This window comes from Idiotropiscis lumnitzeri, chromosome 5 (genome assembly GCF_059441095.1).
Source record: "Idiotropiscis lumnitzeri isolate Australia: NSW breed Sydney's pygmy pipehorse chromosome 5, RoL_Ilum_1.0, whole genome shotgun sequence".
NCBI classification, from domain to species: Eukaryota; Metazoa; Chordata; class Actinopteri; order Syngnathiformes; family Syngnathidae; genus Idiotropiscis; species Idiotropiscis lumnitzeri.
Genome location: NC_142395.1, coordinates 10,170,783 through 10,191,382, shown reverse-complemented (window position 1 = coordinate 10,191,382; position 20,600 = coordinate 10,170,783). Strand labels below are relative to the sequence as shown.

At 39.4% G+C, this 20,600-nt stretch overlaps 1 protein-coding gene across 10 annotated transcripts in view; it reads right to left on the bottom strand.

Moving 5' to 3' along the window:
• Positions 1-20,600, bottom strand: part of myo9aa (myosin IXAa) — an 84,170-nt gene that overhangs the window by 37,952 nt on the left and 25,618 nt on the right. For 9 of the 10 annotated variants that reach the window (XM_088295525.1, XM_088295527.1, XM_088295526.1 and 6 more), the window contains exons 3-6: positions 6,276-6,370; positions 6,106-6,168; positions 2,489-2,588; positions 281-334 (exon numbers count right to left, since the gene is read on the bottom strand). In XM_088295525.1, the coding sequence (XP_088151651.1) occupies positions 281-334; positions 2,489-2,588; positions 6,106-6,168; positions 6,276-6,370 (312 nt within the window). The remainder of the gene's footprint in view (positions 1-280; positions 335-2,488; positions 2,589-6,105; positions 6,169-6,275; positions 6,371-20,600) is intronic. The other variant, XM_088295530.1, reaches the window with a different exon arrangement.

The window sequence follows — 20,600 nt, the reverse complement described above, 5'->3', positions numbered from 1 at the left end:
AGAATTTACTACCAGCAAAAATAAAACATTACATTGTCCCCAAAAAAGCATTGCAGACACGGGGAGCCACAGTGGTCAGGATATGACTAGACATACCAACCTCATTCCAACATACAACAACGGGGAAAATAAAATCACAAATAGGAAAAAAAAACATAACCCAAAGCAAACTGGGACATATCCGGAAGGCGAAAAAAAAAAAAAAAAGTTGTGAAGCAGGAAGGCAATGGGCAGTGACTTCTCAAAAATGTACGTGTACAACTGACACTGAGATACTGACCGCTTCACTCTCACAGTAACTGTCCCAGTGCAGTCGGTGGGTTGTCTTTGTCATCTGGAAATGTTAAGGTAGAGTTGACAGGGCATGAGGTTAGAATTAGACAGCAGCATTCCATGATAACATAATCCATTGCAGACATGAACACGTACGACAGAAGGGTTACTAACAATAACGAACATGCAGTTAAAAAAACATGAGAAATGGTTGGACGTCACATACACGTACAGACTTTGACATACAGCACAAGCACATGAAATAAAAGGCTGTTGATCACTGGTTTAAAGCAACAGGAGTGTTTTTTTCCAAAGCCAACTATGAGTTTTTATGAGTTATTTCCTACATTTGTGTATCTTATCATTACCCAATAGCAAGATGTATGATGAAAAAAATTTGAAAAAACTATCTGGGCATTCAACGCTTCCATATGAAATGATACAACTGAGAAACTGAGATCGAAACACTACCGCGATGCTTAGAATTAAGGGACAAACGCAAATAGAGATTGGCAAGTGACAAATTTGCCCCCAACGTCATTTAAAATAAATTACAAATGAATTTGAATGTTTTGAATATTTTGCAGCCAAGTAGGTACAACCACTTGCCTCAACTGCTTCCAAGCATGATTAATAAATAATTCTGCAGATTCTAAATGATTAATCTACAGTGTGATTTAAGTCTATATAATTAGATCTCCATTTTGATTCCCCAATGTTGTGAGGCAAAGGCTGATGTACTTTGCAAGATTCTCGTAAACTTGATGTAATTATTGCTGTCACTGTCTATTTTGTCCAGACTTTCGGGACATGCTGCATTATCCCAATCGCCACTTGAAAACGTTGAATTGGTAAGACACTAATTAAGTGTACCATTCATACTCGCAGCCCCGTGAGGCTTATGACACTGTCGTCAACAACATCATAATGTTAACATCAGCTCAAAGCAGATACGTCTTAGTATAAGCCTAATGTAGTCTCCTTTACTTGCATTGTTCTATTGCACAGATGATTGGAAGGCAAAGCACATCTATATTTTTAAAATTCCAAATACGATCTTGAGCTTCAAGATCACAAGGACCAATTTTCTAATTATTATAATTCAAATTCTTGTCTAAGAAAAACTATGACCAAAAAAGCACTAGAAAACTCATAGTTTGCTTGGGAAACGCTTGCTGTAGTATTTTCACTTTAGGAAATTAGGAGTAATGCATAAAGGAAGGAAGGAAGATGCAAAACAGCCATTTTGTTCGCCTGACAATGTCAGGGCTCATTGAAAACACAGTTATGAATGTGGACAAACGAGTGCTAATCCCTAGCGTGTTTATGTCGACTGAAAACAGGTTGTCTTCACTTTGCCGTCATGAGGCGGTTGCGAAATCGGTTCAAGAGTGCGTATTTACACTTCACAGAAGAGACAGAGGGGGAACGAGCAGCATCCAAAAGACAGGAAGAACATGAAGAGAGTGCAAGAATGTGGTAGAATTTATGTATGCATGTGTGTTTGTGCGTGCAGTTCAGGGATGAGGAGGAATGAACGGAATTCCCTGCTCCTCTCAGCGTAGGCGTTAAGATTTCATAGGAGGGGAGGAAGTCGCTGGCTGTCAAAGCTCTGAGGTAGTGACATGTTTTACACAACATCCACATTCCATACGTGCGCCGTGTATGTGACTTGACAGTGCCTTTCTTTCATGCTCGCAGTATTTGCGATCTGTTGCGCTGATGAGGCGAAGCACAATTACCATTTGTTGCCATGTGTTTGTCAGTGGCAGCATAAAAGGCGTGTGGTGTGTGTATGAGTGTGAGCAACCATGTCAACGATGGTTCCAAGCGTGGATTATTATGCAAGTAAAACCCCAATTAATGACACACTGGAAAATAAACAAAACAATATATATAACAGGCGAATCGACGAGAACAAGTAGAGTCAATGTTTATTTGTTTGCGTGTGAATGCATGAGTGCTTTTTTCCCCCCATTTTCCACCGACACTATCACCACCAGACATACACAGCACAAGTAAACAAACTTAACTCTAAAAAAAGTGCAAAAACAAACAAATCACACATGGACAAAACTCAGTTTTTTTTTTTGGTCGACTGATTCAACAAAACCTCAACCTTCATTAGAATCCACACAAGCCACGGACCAAATTTGAGTTTCTACTGTTTAAAACAAAACGCTTTACTTTACAGGATGATAACAGTGAGTCCTACCTGACTAAGGTAATGGTATTCTTCAGGTTTCATGAGGTGAAAAGCAGTCCTTTCTTCTTCACTCGCTCCTGCCAGCAGGTAGTAAAACACATGGTAGTTTCTAGAGAACACAAGAGAGTAACGTTATTTATGCACAAAATATTCGTTGAACGCAAAAACCAGGGATGATATTTCCATCTACGGCAAAGGTCATATTTATGTTCCTTTTCAACATGTTTAGTAATATCCAAAACAGAAAAAACATTTCAAAGATAGTGTGGAGAAAAAAAGACTTATTTACATCACATCAAGTCGAGATTGGCTGTGACGTAAAAAAAAACAGTTTTTTCTGCAAACAAGTATCAGCGCGTTAATGATCACACAACTCTACTTCTGCAACAAATGTAGATTATAATATGATAGGAATTCAGTCAGCATTCTTCACATCAAGATTAAAATCAACACAGCGTGAAAGCCGAAAAGAAACTGCATGGGCATTTATTGAAGACAATTCAGCACACCAGTAGAATGACTCGGGCACTCAAGGCACTACTATTCCAATTCCCAAGAGCTGCCGCATCGCTCAGTGTGCTCCACTGAACACTCTCGCAGTGCGCGGGGTTCTGTTACAAGATTTCACGAATGGCCGAATCTCGGCCACTAGTTCTGCAGCAATTTAAATCACAGTGGCACGATGTGCTGACGTCGCAAATATACTATACGAAATGTACTAGTGGAAAAGCGTTACAAGCAAGACACAGGCTATGTTGTCTTGCTCTCTTTGTTCTGTTAGTGCGGTGAATTGTCTACCTAGTAAGAACAATGTACCATACATGGACCTCAAGATGAATACCAGGGATACTAAATAAATGCGCAATTGTTTTCAATAACAGCCACCACAAGGGATGAAAAAGTCAAAATAATAACAATGAGCATTGAAACTGTTACTGTTTGTATTTATACCAATGCGAAGAGAACAATAAAAAACATAGTGAAAAGAAAATGTTAATGTTGGTTATTGGTTTACAGCTATGGCATTTATTCGGTCTAACCATAAAGCAAAGTAAAATTATTGACTATGTTCACGACTTGTTAACTAAAAGTTTGTGCCAATGGTTTAGCACACGACCAACAGGATGTTCAATTGCCCAATGACATTCACTCGTTACAGAAAATAGAAAGCAAGTTTTTCTATCATTCAGTAAGATATTATTCGTGAGCATGTGACATCATCGAGCAGCGGCAGCAAAGGTTAGAGGTCATAAGCTGTGTGCGGAGGCTGCACAACCTCGGTCCTCCTCGAAAGAACACGTGCATACATTTTATGGGTCCAGAGTCAGCAATCCATCTCATTAAGGGGCGGCTAACGTGGGGCCCACAATGAGCCCCCATGGAGAGGTTAACCCTCACTAAAACCTCCAGTCAGCAGGCCACCACATTAGTGTCAAGCTTTGCTTTGAACTGAATTTGCTCAATGAATCACACACTGGCCCACACAACAAAGACCTTCAGACAGGAACACCTTTTGCCAAATTTAAAGCCAACATTTGTCAATTAAGACAAAAACAGGGTGATATTTTATGCCCAATTTGGTTCGGTGACATAAGAGGTGTCACGTAACACGTAAAAGTGCTGAAAATAGAACCGTTGGATTTTTAAGGTGCACCACAAACTTGAAAAGCTGGAAAAAATATATATATTTTTTCAAACTTTAGACTAAGAGAGGAAGTGTGAAGAACTCAGAAGTTTAGCAACAGGTTTAGCACTTGGGCTAATTATCAAATTATCTCTATTTTCATTCAATAGCAGTTGTGTGGTTGCATACGTGGGAAAAAAGTATTTGCAAGCAACTTATTAAGTATGAAAGTACTTTCTTCTGTCATCAAAAACTAGAGCTGTGTTATATAGCGATAAAATAATACACACACAATATTGGCCATTTTATATCACGCTAACAATAAACCACGGCATAGTTTCAGTTATTCGATAAAAACGTTATACAACACACTATGAGTGTTTAACTTTCTCATTTTATTTTGAAGTGACATTAAACAGACCTGTTGCTGCTATAAAAAATATCATATGTAAGCAGCACAGTAGTCTACAATTTTTTGCACAAATGTAGATCAATCAATCTAAATAAGAAGCATAAAAAACAGAAGTGTCAGAAAAACGCGTTATTAATGGGACTAATCCAACCCCCTTTTAACGCAGTGAATTTTTTTAACGAGCAATTATGACTCATCTTGTAATCTCTTTATAGAACTAAAAGCATCATGGCAGTGGTAAAAATTACGCAAATTCAATTCTGAACGGCAAGTTTTTTTTTTTTTTTTAAAGTTACCTAATGGTGTGCGTCATTGATCAGAGCAACGTCATTTGCTTGTATTGCCATCGTGCACTGAACTACCATCGCAGCACGTTCAGTTTAAAATACCATTTGATGGCCAAGCACACCGCTGATGCAAATTCTCCAGCACCCTTGTCAAACCCAGGCATCCATGGATAATTTGCGACAGAAACCGATGGATGGATCAACTAAAAAGAGCCTCGCCGAAGCCATAGCTAAGTGGGTGCCCACTGTGCGTTAGCATCGTGGAGGACGAAGGTCTGGCTGAAATACTTTGCATTGCGTCCAACGACTGCACTTACGAATTGTCCTCGAGATACACCATTGCAACCCGCATTTAAGACTTGCAGGAAGCGGTTATGCTCATCGGTGATTACTGGACTTCTCTCAGTAACCACAAATACCTCGGTGTGACAGCCCATTATTTAGTTTTTTGAATTTAAAAAAATAAAGGGTTTGCATAAACCCCCCCCCCAAAAAAATGAATGCACATATATTAAAGGTATTGCACTTCAATAAAATATTGGGACAAAAAAATATATATATCGGGATTTTTTTTTACAATGAATAAAATGTGCGATTAATCATGATTAAATATTTTAATCACTTGACAGCACTAATAAAAAATAATGTTACTTACAGAAAGTCAAAATCAAAACTCAGGACAGTCATGTGAATGCAAACCACATAAGTAATGGAATTCAATATACCAAAGCAGCAATCAATCGTGTCACCTTTTGCTACCAAATCAGCCGCCATGGAACGTGATTACTGACTTAGGAGCCAGACAACAAGTTGTTTGGCCGCAGTACTAGTCACTCAGCCAAGGCAAGTTGCTAGCGTAAGTAGCACTGATTTTGACCTGCCGACTACCCACGTCTTGCCAAAGTTTTCAATTGACTATTCTTTATGTTTCCATGAAGAACAAAATGAAAAACTGCTATGGCAGCCTTGTGTAGATTGGAGGAGTACCGCATTCACCCACCTCATCATTTATTTTCAATGACTATTAGATTGAATTTTGCACAGTAGGTTTGTTATGTATGGTGAATATATATTATGAGTCACTTTGCTGTGTTGTAGTTCAGTCGTGGCAGAAGTGACACAAAACATTTAGTTTTATCTTCCAGCTCTATCAAAAACTGTGAAAAACCACTCAGTTGTTTTGTGGTGACTTCACATTTCAACACACATTACACAATGAGCACCCAAAACACCACTGGAACTTCCTGTGACACATATCCGTATGATTTAAGATTGGCGATCTGCCCTGCTAAGAAGCGCTTACCGCTCATTGTGCTCCTGATAGACCAGCCTTGACTTCTCCAAGAGGTACTTCTCCACATAAGCTCTGGAAAAGAAATAAATACTCAGTGTACGGTATTTATTTCATAATTATCATCATCATCATCATCATCTCATGCAAAATGCACAGTCCATTTTTTTCTGGTTCCTTACCCTCTTACAGTTCCGCTCTCGTGGTAGTTGACCTGGATGAATTTGCCAAAGCGGCTCGAGTTGTTATTGTGGGCTGTCTTCGCATTGCCAAAAGCCTGTAGAGAAAACAGAGGGAGACATGGTGGTCAGAGCGGTACCCACGTAACACAAATATAGGGGCTGTCACAGGACAAGTAGGGAAAGAGACGACGCGTATTATCTGATACACTCAATTAAGTGGCAGAGGTCAAGGGACATGTTTGAAGCAGAATGGATGTGTGAAGAACTCATTTGCAGGTCAAGCATACATGGAGCGTTGAATTGGTGCCAAACATTGTTGAAATGCTGTCAGTCAGGATGGCGCAGAGCAGGCTTTTCCTCTTTCAGAGTTTCAAATGCTGTCAGTCGGAGACAGATTAATAACATGGTTTTAGGGTCCAAATCAGAGAAAAACAAATTGGCAGTATAAGCTTGGCCTTGCACCACCAATTGATTAATGGGGTCTGTGAGGCCATGTGGAACATGTAGTGGTTGTGCTGTTCTAAGATGCAAGAGTATTTCCTTTTACCACTCTTAATGTTGTATGGCGGCCTGCAAGGGAAGCACTTTTTCGCCCTCGATAAAGCCTGCCGTTATTTGTAGCTTTGCCACGAGAAAACAAATTCTTCAGTGAATCACTAAGAGCTGCTCTCTGTCTGCAGAATAAGAAGACACCACTCCCTGACCCAACCCTTTACCAGTGACATGACCATGCAGTCTACCATGCAAACAAACTCAAAGATCAGAGTAACAGCATGTGAAGTTCCTATCAGCTAATTAAAAAGCATCCAAAGTGTCTCCACACAAGTAAAACAAAACCTCCCCAAGTTAACTGGGAATGACTTCGAAAACAACCTTGTGGAAAGATTTAGCGGGGGCTGGTTGGCTTCCAATTTTGGTGCAAAGCAAAATAATAGCACTAAATTTGGTGTTAAATAAGTCAAGCTAACCTCGATATGGGTTGTTTTGTCTTCAAAATGTAAGCATTAAAGAATAGTAATAGCAGAAGTAGTGCAAGAGAAAACAATTCTCACTTTACTCCATTCATTTAAGCAAGAATCAGAACGTGTGTGTGTGTGGATGAAAACAGCTGCATCTGATGCAATCGTGTGACATTGTACAAGTACACAACCGTACATTCGGCCAGTGTACAGTATTCAACCAATGAGAGTGACTAATGGCGCTGTGCTTTGGGTTGGCATTTTCCAGAAACAAGCATCTTACAATCCTCTCTCTGTGTCTACTTTCGGAATCTTTTGTATTCTTCCTATTGTTGCACAATGACGGCTCTCAATAGACTTCAAGTATGGCTCGCCACGCCCTGGTACAAAAACAAATAAAGCAGGAGTAAAGGATTGTTTGCTGCTGTTGTTTGTAACACCACTGCAGCAGAAAAAGTTGGAAAGGCGAGGTCATTTTCAACTTTTGATAATGAGATTGAAAAAAATGTGCAGTAATAGTGCTGAACTAGTTTGCCTGGGAAAAAAAATCTTAGCAGCAGCAGGCATTGATAGAATTTTTTTGGCGGGGAAGCTCAACCTTTCCATTCAAAGGGGACCAGAAGAATTTGGAGACATTGGCCTCTCTGCTAGTTTCACATCCTGGCTTGCAAACACAGGATAACCGACTGCCACAGACTTGTCCCGAATGAACCTTCGCAGAAATCACTGGAATCGGAAGGCAAGGCGGCAGAATTCATCCAAAGCTGTCATAATAAATAGAATTGCGCACACACTCCATCACTTCCCTTTAAATAAATGGTCTAATAAAGGAGGAGTGGGTATTGTGCTCCCTTTCTGGCTGGTTTAGGAACTGGAGGTCAGACAAGGATAGACTACAATTAGTCAGCATCCTCATGTTAGGTCCAGCCAATAAAAATATGCAATACTCTCAGCATACACTCAGCAAACGGGTCAACATTAGTTAGTTTATTTTTGTTGCTAGCTACATTTATGTTGTACCTGCATTGAGTAATAGACAGTAATTTTTCAGTATATTTTGGGGCAACCGTGGCCAAGATTGTCACCTGCCATTGAAGGGAACAAGCAGAACAATGTAGGCAAGAAAAAACAAAAACATCAGCTTGACAGAGGTTGAGAGGACTCTGCAACAGACCATCCATCCATCCCCTGGACCCACGACTGTGGTGCACGGCCCCGCCCTTTGAATTAGTATTAGACTGTTCAATTTGCAAGAAACTATAAAAAGAAAGAAACAGTCTACCTCAGAATCAAAAAGGCACTCACATCCTTTTGTATGATGAGTCCCTTTTTTTCACAATCCCTAAAAGTTTTAATGTCATGTATGTAGATGCCATCCTCAAAATACCACAAGGATCAAGAACTAGATAGCACACTTAACACCTATTTTAGGTGTGCGTATTTAGTACCTCTCTTTTCTCTGGCCGCATAATCTCATTTTGAGGGGGAAGCCCTTTCTCATGCGAATGAGCCAGCCGTTGCAAGCACACGCAAAGCTTCTATTTTCAGCACCAATTCATGACCACGCAGCCAAATTACACTTTGTCAATTAGTGTGCATGACACAGCAGAGATATCCCCAAACACAAACACTGCGTCTGAAACTTCACTGAACAATCAAGTAAAGTGGAAGCTCGAAGTACGAATGCACCTTTTCACATACAATTTGTTATGCACAAAAACTTTGTAGAAAAATGACCTCTATTTACGGGGTATTTTTTTATATACAAACGGTCTTGGCATAGAACGAGCAGACGGGCCTATGCTGTGTTTCTTCGCGCGCTACCAAACCATCAAACGCAATGTGCATACCACATTGCTGCAAATTTAAAAAGCATCCCTCTGCAGCTTAAGGCAGAAACCGAAAAATACTGCATATGTTGGCAGAGGTTCCGCCTCAGCATCCTTGATCATCCAATCACAAATTAAATAGCAGTTGAATGACGTGTAGCCTCCGAAAAACCTTTTGTTTTCGTTCCAGGATGTATGGGGTTTAATAAAATAACATCTCGCTAATTAAGACAACAAACGGTCAATGTTGGTGTAATCACATCATAGAGGCATCCCGCATGTTCCACCGACATACAATACATCCAATCACAGATGCTACAAGCGGCTGGGTTGAATGAGGCGGAAGCAGGTCCCGTGTCGATAGACACGTTGAACCTTTGCCATACACGTAAATAAAAGCACTAAAAAGTCAGAATGGCTCCTAAAAAACGGGAACTGGTAGAAGGCGTGTTCTTGGAAGCGCTCGTCATAAATAAACAGAAAGATTTGTGCTCTTCCTCTCACGTAGCCTTGTTACAAAACCCATGTGCTGTTGTGATTTTTATTGCACTTGCTGGTGATCACATGACAAGAAATTTAAAAATATATATATATATTAAAAAAATATTTAAAAATAATTGTCATGCCAAAATCAATAAATAAGAAATGAAAGCGGCATAAGCAACACTTGAATCAGATTTTCTCCATGTTATTAAAAAAAGATAACTATTTTTCAATTAGGAGCAATGGACCCAATTTTCCCTTCCTCTGGTGAAGTTAATGAGCAATAAAAAGTTATGGATATTTAAGTGTTTTATATTTTGCAATGATTTGCTTTCACTTATTTCTATATAGTAATATATACATTTTTAATCACACACACTGGTTAAAAAAGTAAGTATAGCTTAATAAGGTGGTTAGAATGGTTAATTTCATTTCCATTCATTTCAATGGGAAATATTACCATGGTCTATGAATGTTTCAAATTAAAAACGGGCTCACAAAACCAATTACGTTCATAACCTGAGGTTCCACTGTATGTACTTTCTGGCTTTGTCATTGTGCAATCTAGCCATTGCTTTGGAGTGGTTCTGGAGCTTCCCTCAGCCTAGCTGCAGAGTTATGGGCACACAAACTAGGTGTAGAGGTGATTGTTATACAAGGCCCAAAAATATAAAGGTAATAATAAATAATGCATCCTAGATTTCAATTTCCGAAAATATTCCTGTCGAAAGGCTTTAATAATCGCACAGAACAAAATAACAATTTCAATGTAAAATGTAATCATTATCCCACAGGGATCTAATTTTGGAATCCTGCTCAAAATGAAAGTGGAAACTCAGAAAAGAGACTGATCCAATTTCAGAGGAAATTTCCCAGGACAAGTCAGAATGAGGTTCAGTAGTGTGAGGCCTCCTCGTGCCTGTATAACCTCCCTGGAGCGCCTCGACATGCTTCTGACGAGACGGCAAATTGTCTCCTGAGGGATCCCCTGCAAGAAGCTGGATGAAAACATCAGTCGGCAACTAGGCAGTCTTTGGTGCACCATGGTGTTGATGTATGAATGAGACATGATATCCCACATATGCTCACTGGATACGGGTTATGTCAGTCCAAAGCATCAACCCCTTCATCATGCAGGAACTGTCGACACACTTCAACCACACGAGGCCTTGCATTGTCATGCATCAGAAGCAACCCAGGGCCCACTGCAACAGCATATGGTCTCACTAACACATCTGAGGAGCTCACTCGGTGCTTAATGGCAACCAAGCAAAATTTTCTTTATACGTTCTTGTCGAACGTGGCATTCAGTTTCATATTGCGTTTGTGAAATATGATTTAAGCAGCAAAATCGAACCATTTTTATCCATCTCAGCTACTGACTGAAAATGACTCATAATGCTCAGGGCCAAGGTAAAGTTTTCTAAAGCTGAACCATGATTGGTCATTAGCTGAGCTTGAAGCAACTGTGATGTCATTTTTAGTTGACAGAAGTGACAAAATGGCCACCCCCTGAGATGGCTAAAAACGGGTGGATTTTGTTGCTTCACACATATTCCACAAATGCAATATTAATCAGAAAGGCATGTTTTAACTAGTGAAGGCACATAGAACAATTTATTGCAACATTTTTTGTGGAGTTGACTTTCCCTTTAGTGACTGGCCCTCCGAGCCCTCTTCACCACACCATGTGGTTATCTGTATTTTATAAATGTTGGGTGTATGTAGCGCATACTAGGGTAGGGTAGGTTATTCACTGACATGAATAATGTGAGTATGTGTTACTTGATAACAGAATATCAGATAATATGACCTTATTTTTCTTTCCCTCTGCGAAGGCTGAAGCTGTTTACACAGACACAATTTCACCACTTCATACACTCCACTACTGTAGGGCAACAACATTTTTCCTGGCTTTGGGGCACAGAGTGAGCCAAAGGCAGACCAATGTCAGACTTGAGATGGAGCCAAAGTATTGTGGGTGTAATGTGACTGCCAGCAAAATCAGGCAAAGCCATTTGCCAAGAGATTTGATTAGCATTTTAGGAAATGTTTCACACTGTGATCACTGCCTAAAAAGTCTTTTATAGTAGGACTCTTTTCTTAATGTTCCTGGTATTGGCAAAGATTTACTATATTAAGATATTGTGTTCTGGCTAGGATCCGATAGTCAGGAAACAGCTATGATTTATGGAAATGTAGACAGAGAGGACACTCAGTACGCATTTGAACAAAATGGAGGCATAAATACAGAGGATATAAAAAGTCGACTCTCCTCCTTTCAATATTTTTGTGATATGAAAAAAATTAAAAGAAAAATCATTTCAAAAATGTTTGTTAACTAGCAACTCAATTGAAAATAAAATCTTTTCGAGTCAGGATTTAAAAATTAACAACTGAGATAAAGTGGATTAAAAACTAGGAACGTAGCTGTGTTCAGAATTAACTAATCAAATCAAATCAAATCAAAACAAATGGGTGTCAACCAACACCTGACACCATTTAAAGGGCCTCTGATTAACCCCAATGTAGAAAAAAATCAGCAATTCTAATTGGCTTTTTATGACATTTCTTGCTTTCTAGCATAAGCATGTAGATTATGAGCTAACACTGACTGCCATTTTCCAATGTTCATAATTCCGTCCATCATGACGAGAGCCGAGTTCAAGTTCAAGCCCCAAAACATGATGCTGCCCATATTTTACTTTCAGAAGGGTTGTGATCTTTTGGTGTTGAGAAGCATGGTTTTTGCTCCATACGGGATTTTTAGAATTGTGGTTGAAAAGGTCAATCTTGGTGAATAAAGTGCCTGATTTAACACACAGAAGCCTTATCCATCCTTCCCAGTCATTGATTCCCAGTTGATAACAGTCATTTCAATGCTATAAATTGTTCAGATGTCATGTGACTGTATGGTCCTAAATGGAACAGAGAGATACTTTGTCTACATTTCTAATTGACCTCAGTCAGATGAGCCACCAGAGAAAAAAATGCTTTCTTCTGATTGACTCACCATTCTTTGCCTGACAGGGTGCCTGGTGTGACTCACTGCAAATGTGACTTTAGAGATTGTCCTCGGGACAGTCGGCCTGGCCCTGGCCCTGGCCTTGAGGGTGTCAGCATGATGGTCACGTGGCCCAAAATAGATCAAGTTTATGACAAAGTATGTGTGGATAGCTTTGTCCTAAGGGGAGGAAATGCACTATACCTGAGTCTTTGTGTCATCTACTCAGCAAAACAGGAAGGAGCGATTAGTTTTAATTATATGTAATTGACTGTAATGCAGCAGTGCATTGCAATGAGTATGAATAGCTAAACGGAATCACAAAACAGTTTTGAAAGGGAATATCCTGATAATGACGTTCAACCACAAAGTGACAGAAAATGTCATTCATTCTTTTCTATTTTTTTTTTCAGGAAACCACTGTTTGGTGAGAGTCGTCATTGAGATGAAACAGTCAGGCTTTTCAGCAATAACACAAAAGAAATGCGGCCTTACATCATTTCCAGGAAAGTCATCACCACACAACCCATGGAGCAGATGTGATGGTCCAGTGAATTAAGTCGTATAGCGGTCAACATCACCAGGTTGTGACACTAAGTGACTTGCCAGAGACACATTGCTTCTTTGTTAGACTTATACCAGGGGCACAAAGAGATAACTGGTATTTTGATGGACCCGAAATATTAGATTTTGAAAAAGTGAGAAATTAGCGGTGATCTGCGAAGTGACAATCAAAAAACATATTGATAATGTTATGTTCACAGCCCCAGTGCTACTCTTGGCCCCAATGGCGTCAGCGCCTTGGGAGGACGGGCTGTGAAGTCAGCAACTTTTAAATCTCTGAGGTTTTAATAACATACACCCACACTGTGCAAGCTAGCGTCCTTTACGTACATTGGGTTAGGTCTGTTGCTACGAACCTAGTAGCTGAGGTTTCACTCTTGGCATGACCACATAATTGATATACGCACAATGCAAGTGTTTCACTCACATTAAATTTGGGTTATTTGGGGTTTCAGTGGTTCTGAAGACTGGAGTGGGGCTGCAGGATGGTCATTTCTTTATATTTAGTATTTTTTCATATTAATATTTATTTAAAATTATTTTAAAAAACAAATCAAAAAAAGGAAATTACTTGTAATATTTTTGTTTTGGTGTTTTTCTAAACCAAAAAAAGTACAGAAGAATACCGTTCGGAGTAGTACTAACAATTCGAGCTGGACGATATTGGAAAAACATGCAATATGCATGTTGGTGATATCAATATTGTTGTGGTATTTAAAATGCGACTAAGCAGATGACTTTTATTTTCAAATGAAAGGAGTAATTTTTTTTCATGCGGCAAAATAAGAAAGTTCAGCGTGTGATGCGCATTTAAGATTTAAGTCTGACTGGTCAAATTAATATAAAAGCATCCAATTATATAATTCCATAAGAAGTCTTTGCCATAAGCATATGGCAAAGTATCGCAATAATGATATTTTTTCGAAATACTGTGCAGCTCTGGTCATAATAAAACGGCCACCGCTAAGTGAGACACTCATAAAAGTAAAAAAAAAAAAGCATTGTTTCTGATTTAAATAAATATATATTAATTTCATCCTATTAAAATGTTTCATTTTAGAGATGAACATTTTCATTCAATCTTTAGAGCTAATGTAATTTTTCTGTGGTATGTTAAGTGAAAAAACATCATTACTTCTATATGTTGTAAGATTTTATGTCTTGACTTCCGATTTGATTGCACCAAGTAATGACTTAACGCGACTTGTTTAAAATTTGGTTGCAATTGGAGTTGAATTGCCTGCTTTTTTTTCCACAGTAAATTGGCACTTGCTTGAGACTTCAAGGTTACAGTTTGAGATTTACTTGTGACTTGTTCGTATGCGACTACTCCCACTTCTGGTGAGTAAGCATACACTGACGTAACGTGATTGATTTCACACATTCTCTCATTCACAGTGTCATTTCTCACATCTCACACTGACTTCTTTGTTCTTTAGCTGCCACCTTATTATTCCCCAATGTCATGTGACAATAGTTAAGAAAAAAATAGTCAAATGAACTTTTGACCTTGTGTTACATAAAAGTGTTTGGTTCCTCAAGTGTGAAAGAAGGCTAAATGAGAGGAAAGCGAAAATCGCTAAGCTAATTTACCCGAACCTGGAGAAGTTCAAAGCACGCTGGAACAAACAGGAGCTGAGGGAATCAAACAAGATCAAGCACCGAAGCATCGAGTTTCAGTATCTACTTTAGTGGGATATTCGGAGCTAAACAATGGTGCAGTGTTCAACTGGTGTAATGAGAGGAGGTAAACTAGGCTGGAAAATAACATACATTTTGTCATGAGACATTTGTCCCGTTTGTTTGTGATAGCAATTGTGGCTAATTTACATACTCGTATGAGGAAAATGTAAGATAACAAAGAAAAACACACAAAAATGAAAACAAATAAATGAGTTTAAATTAAAAGGGGGGTGGAAATGTTTACAGTTGGCTAGACTTTCCATAGAGCGGATCAGTAATGTGTGATCGGCAGTAATGTCTTAATTCCGATTAATGATTTAAGAAATTATTGTGCCGACGTTTCCCCGCATATTGGTGGTGTTGGCCGAATCCTACCTACCAAAATAATCACTTTTCAGGACGCCCCAAAAGTTATTTGTTTGTTCAACTGTAAACGTGACATCGTCAAAGCCATTTTCAACACTTTAGATTGGTCACGAGTTTGTAAACTCTACACGTGGAATGACCAATAGTATAGATTAGTGAAAAAAAGGAAATAAGCAAATTTTGACAAGGTTTCGGCCTGACGCGAGCGATATGCATTGATCTGTGGTGGCACACTACAAATGAGTTTTGGTTGCCACTAATTGATTTTGGCGCTACCTGACTATATTACTGTTTCCAAGGCATTTCAAGTCCTCATCCCATGTTGACTTCATTTTTTTAGAAAAGTCCCCAAAGATGGTGGCCACTTGTTAAAGTGTTTTAGATGGGAATGCCATAACTCACTTCACCCTTGCATGACTCATCACAATGGAAAAACAAAAACGTGGTCACTTTGGACTACATTTGATAAAATAAACGATGGTTGCTATTTCTACCAAGAAGGGGCTACTCCTTTTGTTAAAATGTGCTAAAGCTAAGTATACTGCATAATATATACAGTGATGCTTATTTGGGAGCGCGGTACAGCATTAAGAGGTGATCCAGAAGCAGACAGAAGCTTCAGTTTGTAACTCATCTTCTCGTAACCATCCTCGTTAGTCTGGTATTGGATGTTTTGAGGTTTTAAGCAACTTATATGAGAGTAGTTGTTGTTGTTTGACAGTCAGGAAATGCCGCCATTCCTTCCACTCAGCCCACAGGCTTGGCTCAGTGTGGGTCACTCCACGGACAAAAGCTGATTGTTGACTCAAATATCGCACTGGCCACTACACCCACTTCAATGAAACTCCAAACAAATCTCCATGGAATTTGATTTCAACATGATACATATAAAACGGCTCAACCTATCACCATCTTCAACATAGGTTCCTTAAGATTCTGCTTCACCATCCAAAATTGTAACCCAAGGCAATGTAATGGTTGGCTAAATACACTACGCACATCAGTTCAAGGGGTTTCCATGTTTCCAATTCTGAATGTGCACAAAGTACACAGTAATAACTGATCATCATAATAGTTTTGGTCACAATCGTCGTGATGCAAAATGTTTATATCTTAGACGCACTGCTTGGAAGACACACGGCTTAGCCACGTCTCACGGTTAAATGCAACACTGATGTCATATTTTTGGAAAGTGAACAAGCGGGCCTGAGTGAACACGCGACTTGACTAGAGGGCACAGTATGACAGTTATAACCGATGATGAGGAGAGATTTATGAAATATCACATAAAAAGCATGGCACTGAAATAGCTTTTTTTCCGAGCAGTTGAAATTTATTTTTTGACATGGCCAGTTGACCTCATGTGACACCACAGAAGAAACAATTTCAAATGAGGTTCTCATTTGGTACACACTCACACAGTACATCTACACACACACATAAATTCACATGTATTAACTGCACATTTTTCAATTTTGGAGATGTTCAATAAGGATTATTTTAATAATCACTTACTCTGTAAGTAAGTTCCCATTAATTGTTGAATCACATGAGCGAGGTAATCAAAACAAAAATTATGAAAAAAAAAATGCAAATTAATCTTGCCAACTCGTGAGCACGATGGTCTCACAGTGCAGAGGTCGTGGGTTCGATTCCTGCTCCGGCCTTTCTGTGTGGAGTTTGCATGTTTTCTCTGGGTACTCCAGTTTCCTCACACATTCCAAAAACATGCATGGCAGGTTGATTGGACATTCTGAATTGCCCCTAGGTATGAGTGTGAGCGCGGATGGTTGTTCGCCTCTGTGTGCCCTGCGATTGGCTGGCAACCAATTCAGGGTGCACCACGCCTACTGCCCGAAGATAGCTGGGATAGGCTCCAGTACGACCGCGACCCTTATGAGGAGAAGCGGCGCAGATAATAGGTGGATAAAGATAGCAGTTTCACGGGCAATTGTCAGAAGCCGCTATCCCAAGAAATCTCCCCGCGCGTATATAGCGCAAATTGGGCCTTTGATGAAGTTTTGGTCAGATGCGTACGGATGGGTGTTCATACTGGTAGACACATTGCATACATAAAAGATTCATATCTACATGTGAAAGAGACTCAGGTCGGATTTGAAGAGAAGATTTATATCCACATGTGAAAGAGAGTCGGATTTGAAGAAGAAGAAAAAAATCGGAATTGTACTGTTCACAGGGGAAATAAAATGTGAATTGAGCTGCAGTGTGAATATAGCATTAAGGTGAGTGCATGCAACATATGCCGATTATGTACTGTTCAACAGAAATCTGATGATCACGATTGCTGGCCGATCGATTGGAACACCACAATTTTTTTATTTTAACATTAATATCCTCTCTTAATTAGGGATGTGCGGAGCTGATTTCAGGTAGAAGGTAAACTCCTACTGACTACCTGATTATTGTACAGAATAATCAATAGGATAAGACAATCTAAGACATGCCTAATTAAATGCAAAATGATAACCTTTGAGAGGTTGAAAGCAGATCCATCAAATCTAGTCATAAACAACTAATTTGTTGTTCCACATTGTATGAAGTTGAAGAGGCAACAGAACTTCCTTCAACAGCATTGGATCTAACAAAGACTATCGACTTTGTAATTGTAAACTTGTTAAATCCGTATCCTCTTTGTTTAAATCTTTACTGAAAGTTGGAATAACATCAGGTCAAAGCAAATGGGATAGATTACTTCAGCGGGACTCTGTACTTGACGTTCAGATTAGCAACAAGTGAAAGAAACACAACATTTGTGTGATGCAAGCATCAAGAAAACTTATCGTTTCATTTATCTCTGCATGAATGGTGAAGAAGGTTTGAATGACCCTGCATGTACACATAAATGTATTTGACAAGCGCTAAGCAAACATGCACAGCCATTAGGAAAACAGCCTTATCTTTTAGAGCAAACACTAAACTGACTGCTGCTGCTTGGAGCTCGTGCCAGTATGTTTTTATTTATTTGTATTTCTCAGTGCCAGCGAGTACCCCCGGCTTGAGATTTGTTGTCTCAAATCCTTTTACATTCAACCTTTTCTGGTAACAGCTAAATATAAATCAAATGGCTGGATCAAATATTACCCTTTGTATAGTCTAATGTCTTTCACATGAACTGGTCTTGTTGGCCAGACCCATTCGTGATTCTTTACATTGAACACATTTTCATATTAAAGACAGACTGTATTGGGCAGGGTTTCCCCAGTCATAAATGTCAATCCACTGAAATGCACAAAAATGACATTACGTTTTACCATTCTGTAAGAAGAAAATCAACTTCCCGCAATATGTCATATTGCCACAATGTTTTTTGACATGACATGCATGGTCAACATCATATTGTCGAGGTTAGGGTTAATGTGAAAGAAAGTGGCATAAAAATTGGCATAGTTATTGCTCAGCCAAGGGGTTAATGCTTCTGCTGGATTGTTTCCAAATGTATTTTTGAGTGTGTGTGAAATAATAATGACTGATTTTTTTCACTCTACTAGATAATCTCCCAACATCCATCCATCCATTATCTGTACCGCTTCTCCTCACAAGGGTCGCGGGGGCTACTGGAGCCTATCCCAGCTACCTTCGGGCAGTAGACGGGGTACACCCTGAACTGGTTGCCGACCAATCGTAGGGCACACATACACGAACAACCATCCGCACTCACAGTAACACCTAGGGGCAATTTACAGTGTCCAATCAACCTGCCTTGCATATTTTTGGAATGTGGGAGAACATGCAAACTCCACACAGGAATTCCGGAGCCGGAATCGATCCAACGACCTCTGCACTGTGAGGCCATCATGCTAACCAGTCGTTGACCGTGCCACCCAATCTACCAACAGTTCTTTACAATTTGGAGAAAGACATTGGAGGACCTTTGCCATCTCAGAGGTCCAGTGATATAAAAGGCAGTCTTGCAAAATATCCTCCTTAGAACCAATATTATGCTGTCAATAGGGGTGGAACGGGTCACAAAAACATTGCTTAGGTTCATATCTCGTTTTTTGAAACAACATAGGACAAAGCATAGAATGACCATATATTTGTTTTTGTCTAGCCAACCAAATTACACTATTACTGCTATCCCATCTTATTCACATCTTACGTGAAATGAACTTTACATGCATGTCAAACTGGAAAATTAACACACATTAGCACCAAGAGAGACTAACATACTGTCGCCTCACTTCAACGAAAATAAAATGTGACTTTGACGTGCATTACGCCATTGCTAAGCTTCTGTGTTATACGAGTGTGGTTTAACTGCTTAACTTGTGCGCTTTGTGACATAAGACATAGCACAACTGGCATAATAAAAGGTTAACACAGCTGGTGAGTGAGGTAATAATTGTGTAACACAATGAATCAATAGTGACATCCATTGGAAACAGTTTCAAATATCGCTATTCACCGATATCGATTCGTTGTAGCAGCTGTAATTAAAAACAAAAACAGAATTAATTAGACCAATTAAGACTAGAGTAATAACCAATGTCGACAATTGTTGCAGACATATGGCATATTTCTTGGCTCATCACTATGACAAAACAGCCGTAGGGCATTTTACCAAAGAACCTCCGCAAGTGGGTTTATCGTCAGTTCCTTCCGCTAACAGTGTGAGAACGTCGCTAATTATTGATATAGATAAGTCAGTGCTGGGCCAAGCATTTCCTAGTTTCTCAAATGAACACAAACCAGCCAAGTGCACACAAGATGACAGCAACTCAACAATAGTGGTGAAAAACAAGACCAAGTAAAACGTGACTGTAAGAACAGCATAACCGGTTCGACTGAAGCTTCAGCGAGATTTAGAAGCAAAACTGATACTTTATCAGGGTCATTATATCGCTCGTGGGTAAACAGTCTGCAAAAGAACATGAATTGACTTTAAAATAAGTTTCAAAACCTCTTTTTTGTGGGGCGTGTTGTTTATCTCCCGAAACTGCCTTTTTTCCCACTGGGCCTGCTGGCCAACGACGCAGTACTTGTAATATGATTAATTCTTCATGTAAACAGAGGCACTGCAGCTCGTGTCATGGCTAACCAACGTTAGCAACACAGCTTGAAAGATAGATGACAATAGATGAGGAATAATAAAAGATATATAATAAAGTTACCGTATTTTTAAAAACCTAGGGCGCACTGTATAAATGGGCGCAGTTTCAGTTGCAGATGCTAATTTCTATATTTAACACATACAATACAATACATAAGGCGCAGCGTATTAACACGAAACATGTATCTCTCAGGCCAGTGCTTTAGCCTCAGCCAATCAGATGACTGATTCGAGAGATGTCAGAAGTGCTGCGTTTCTCCCGCACGTACATATTGTTCTGTTGTTAACCGACAGTAGTATGAAACCTTCACCAACAGAGGGAGCTAACACATTATGTAATAAAAAAAAAAAAAGAAGAAAAAGTAA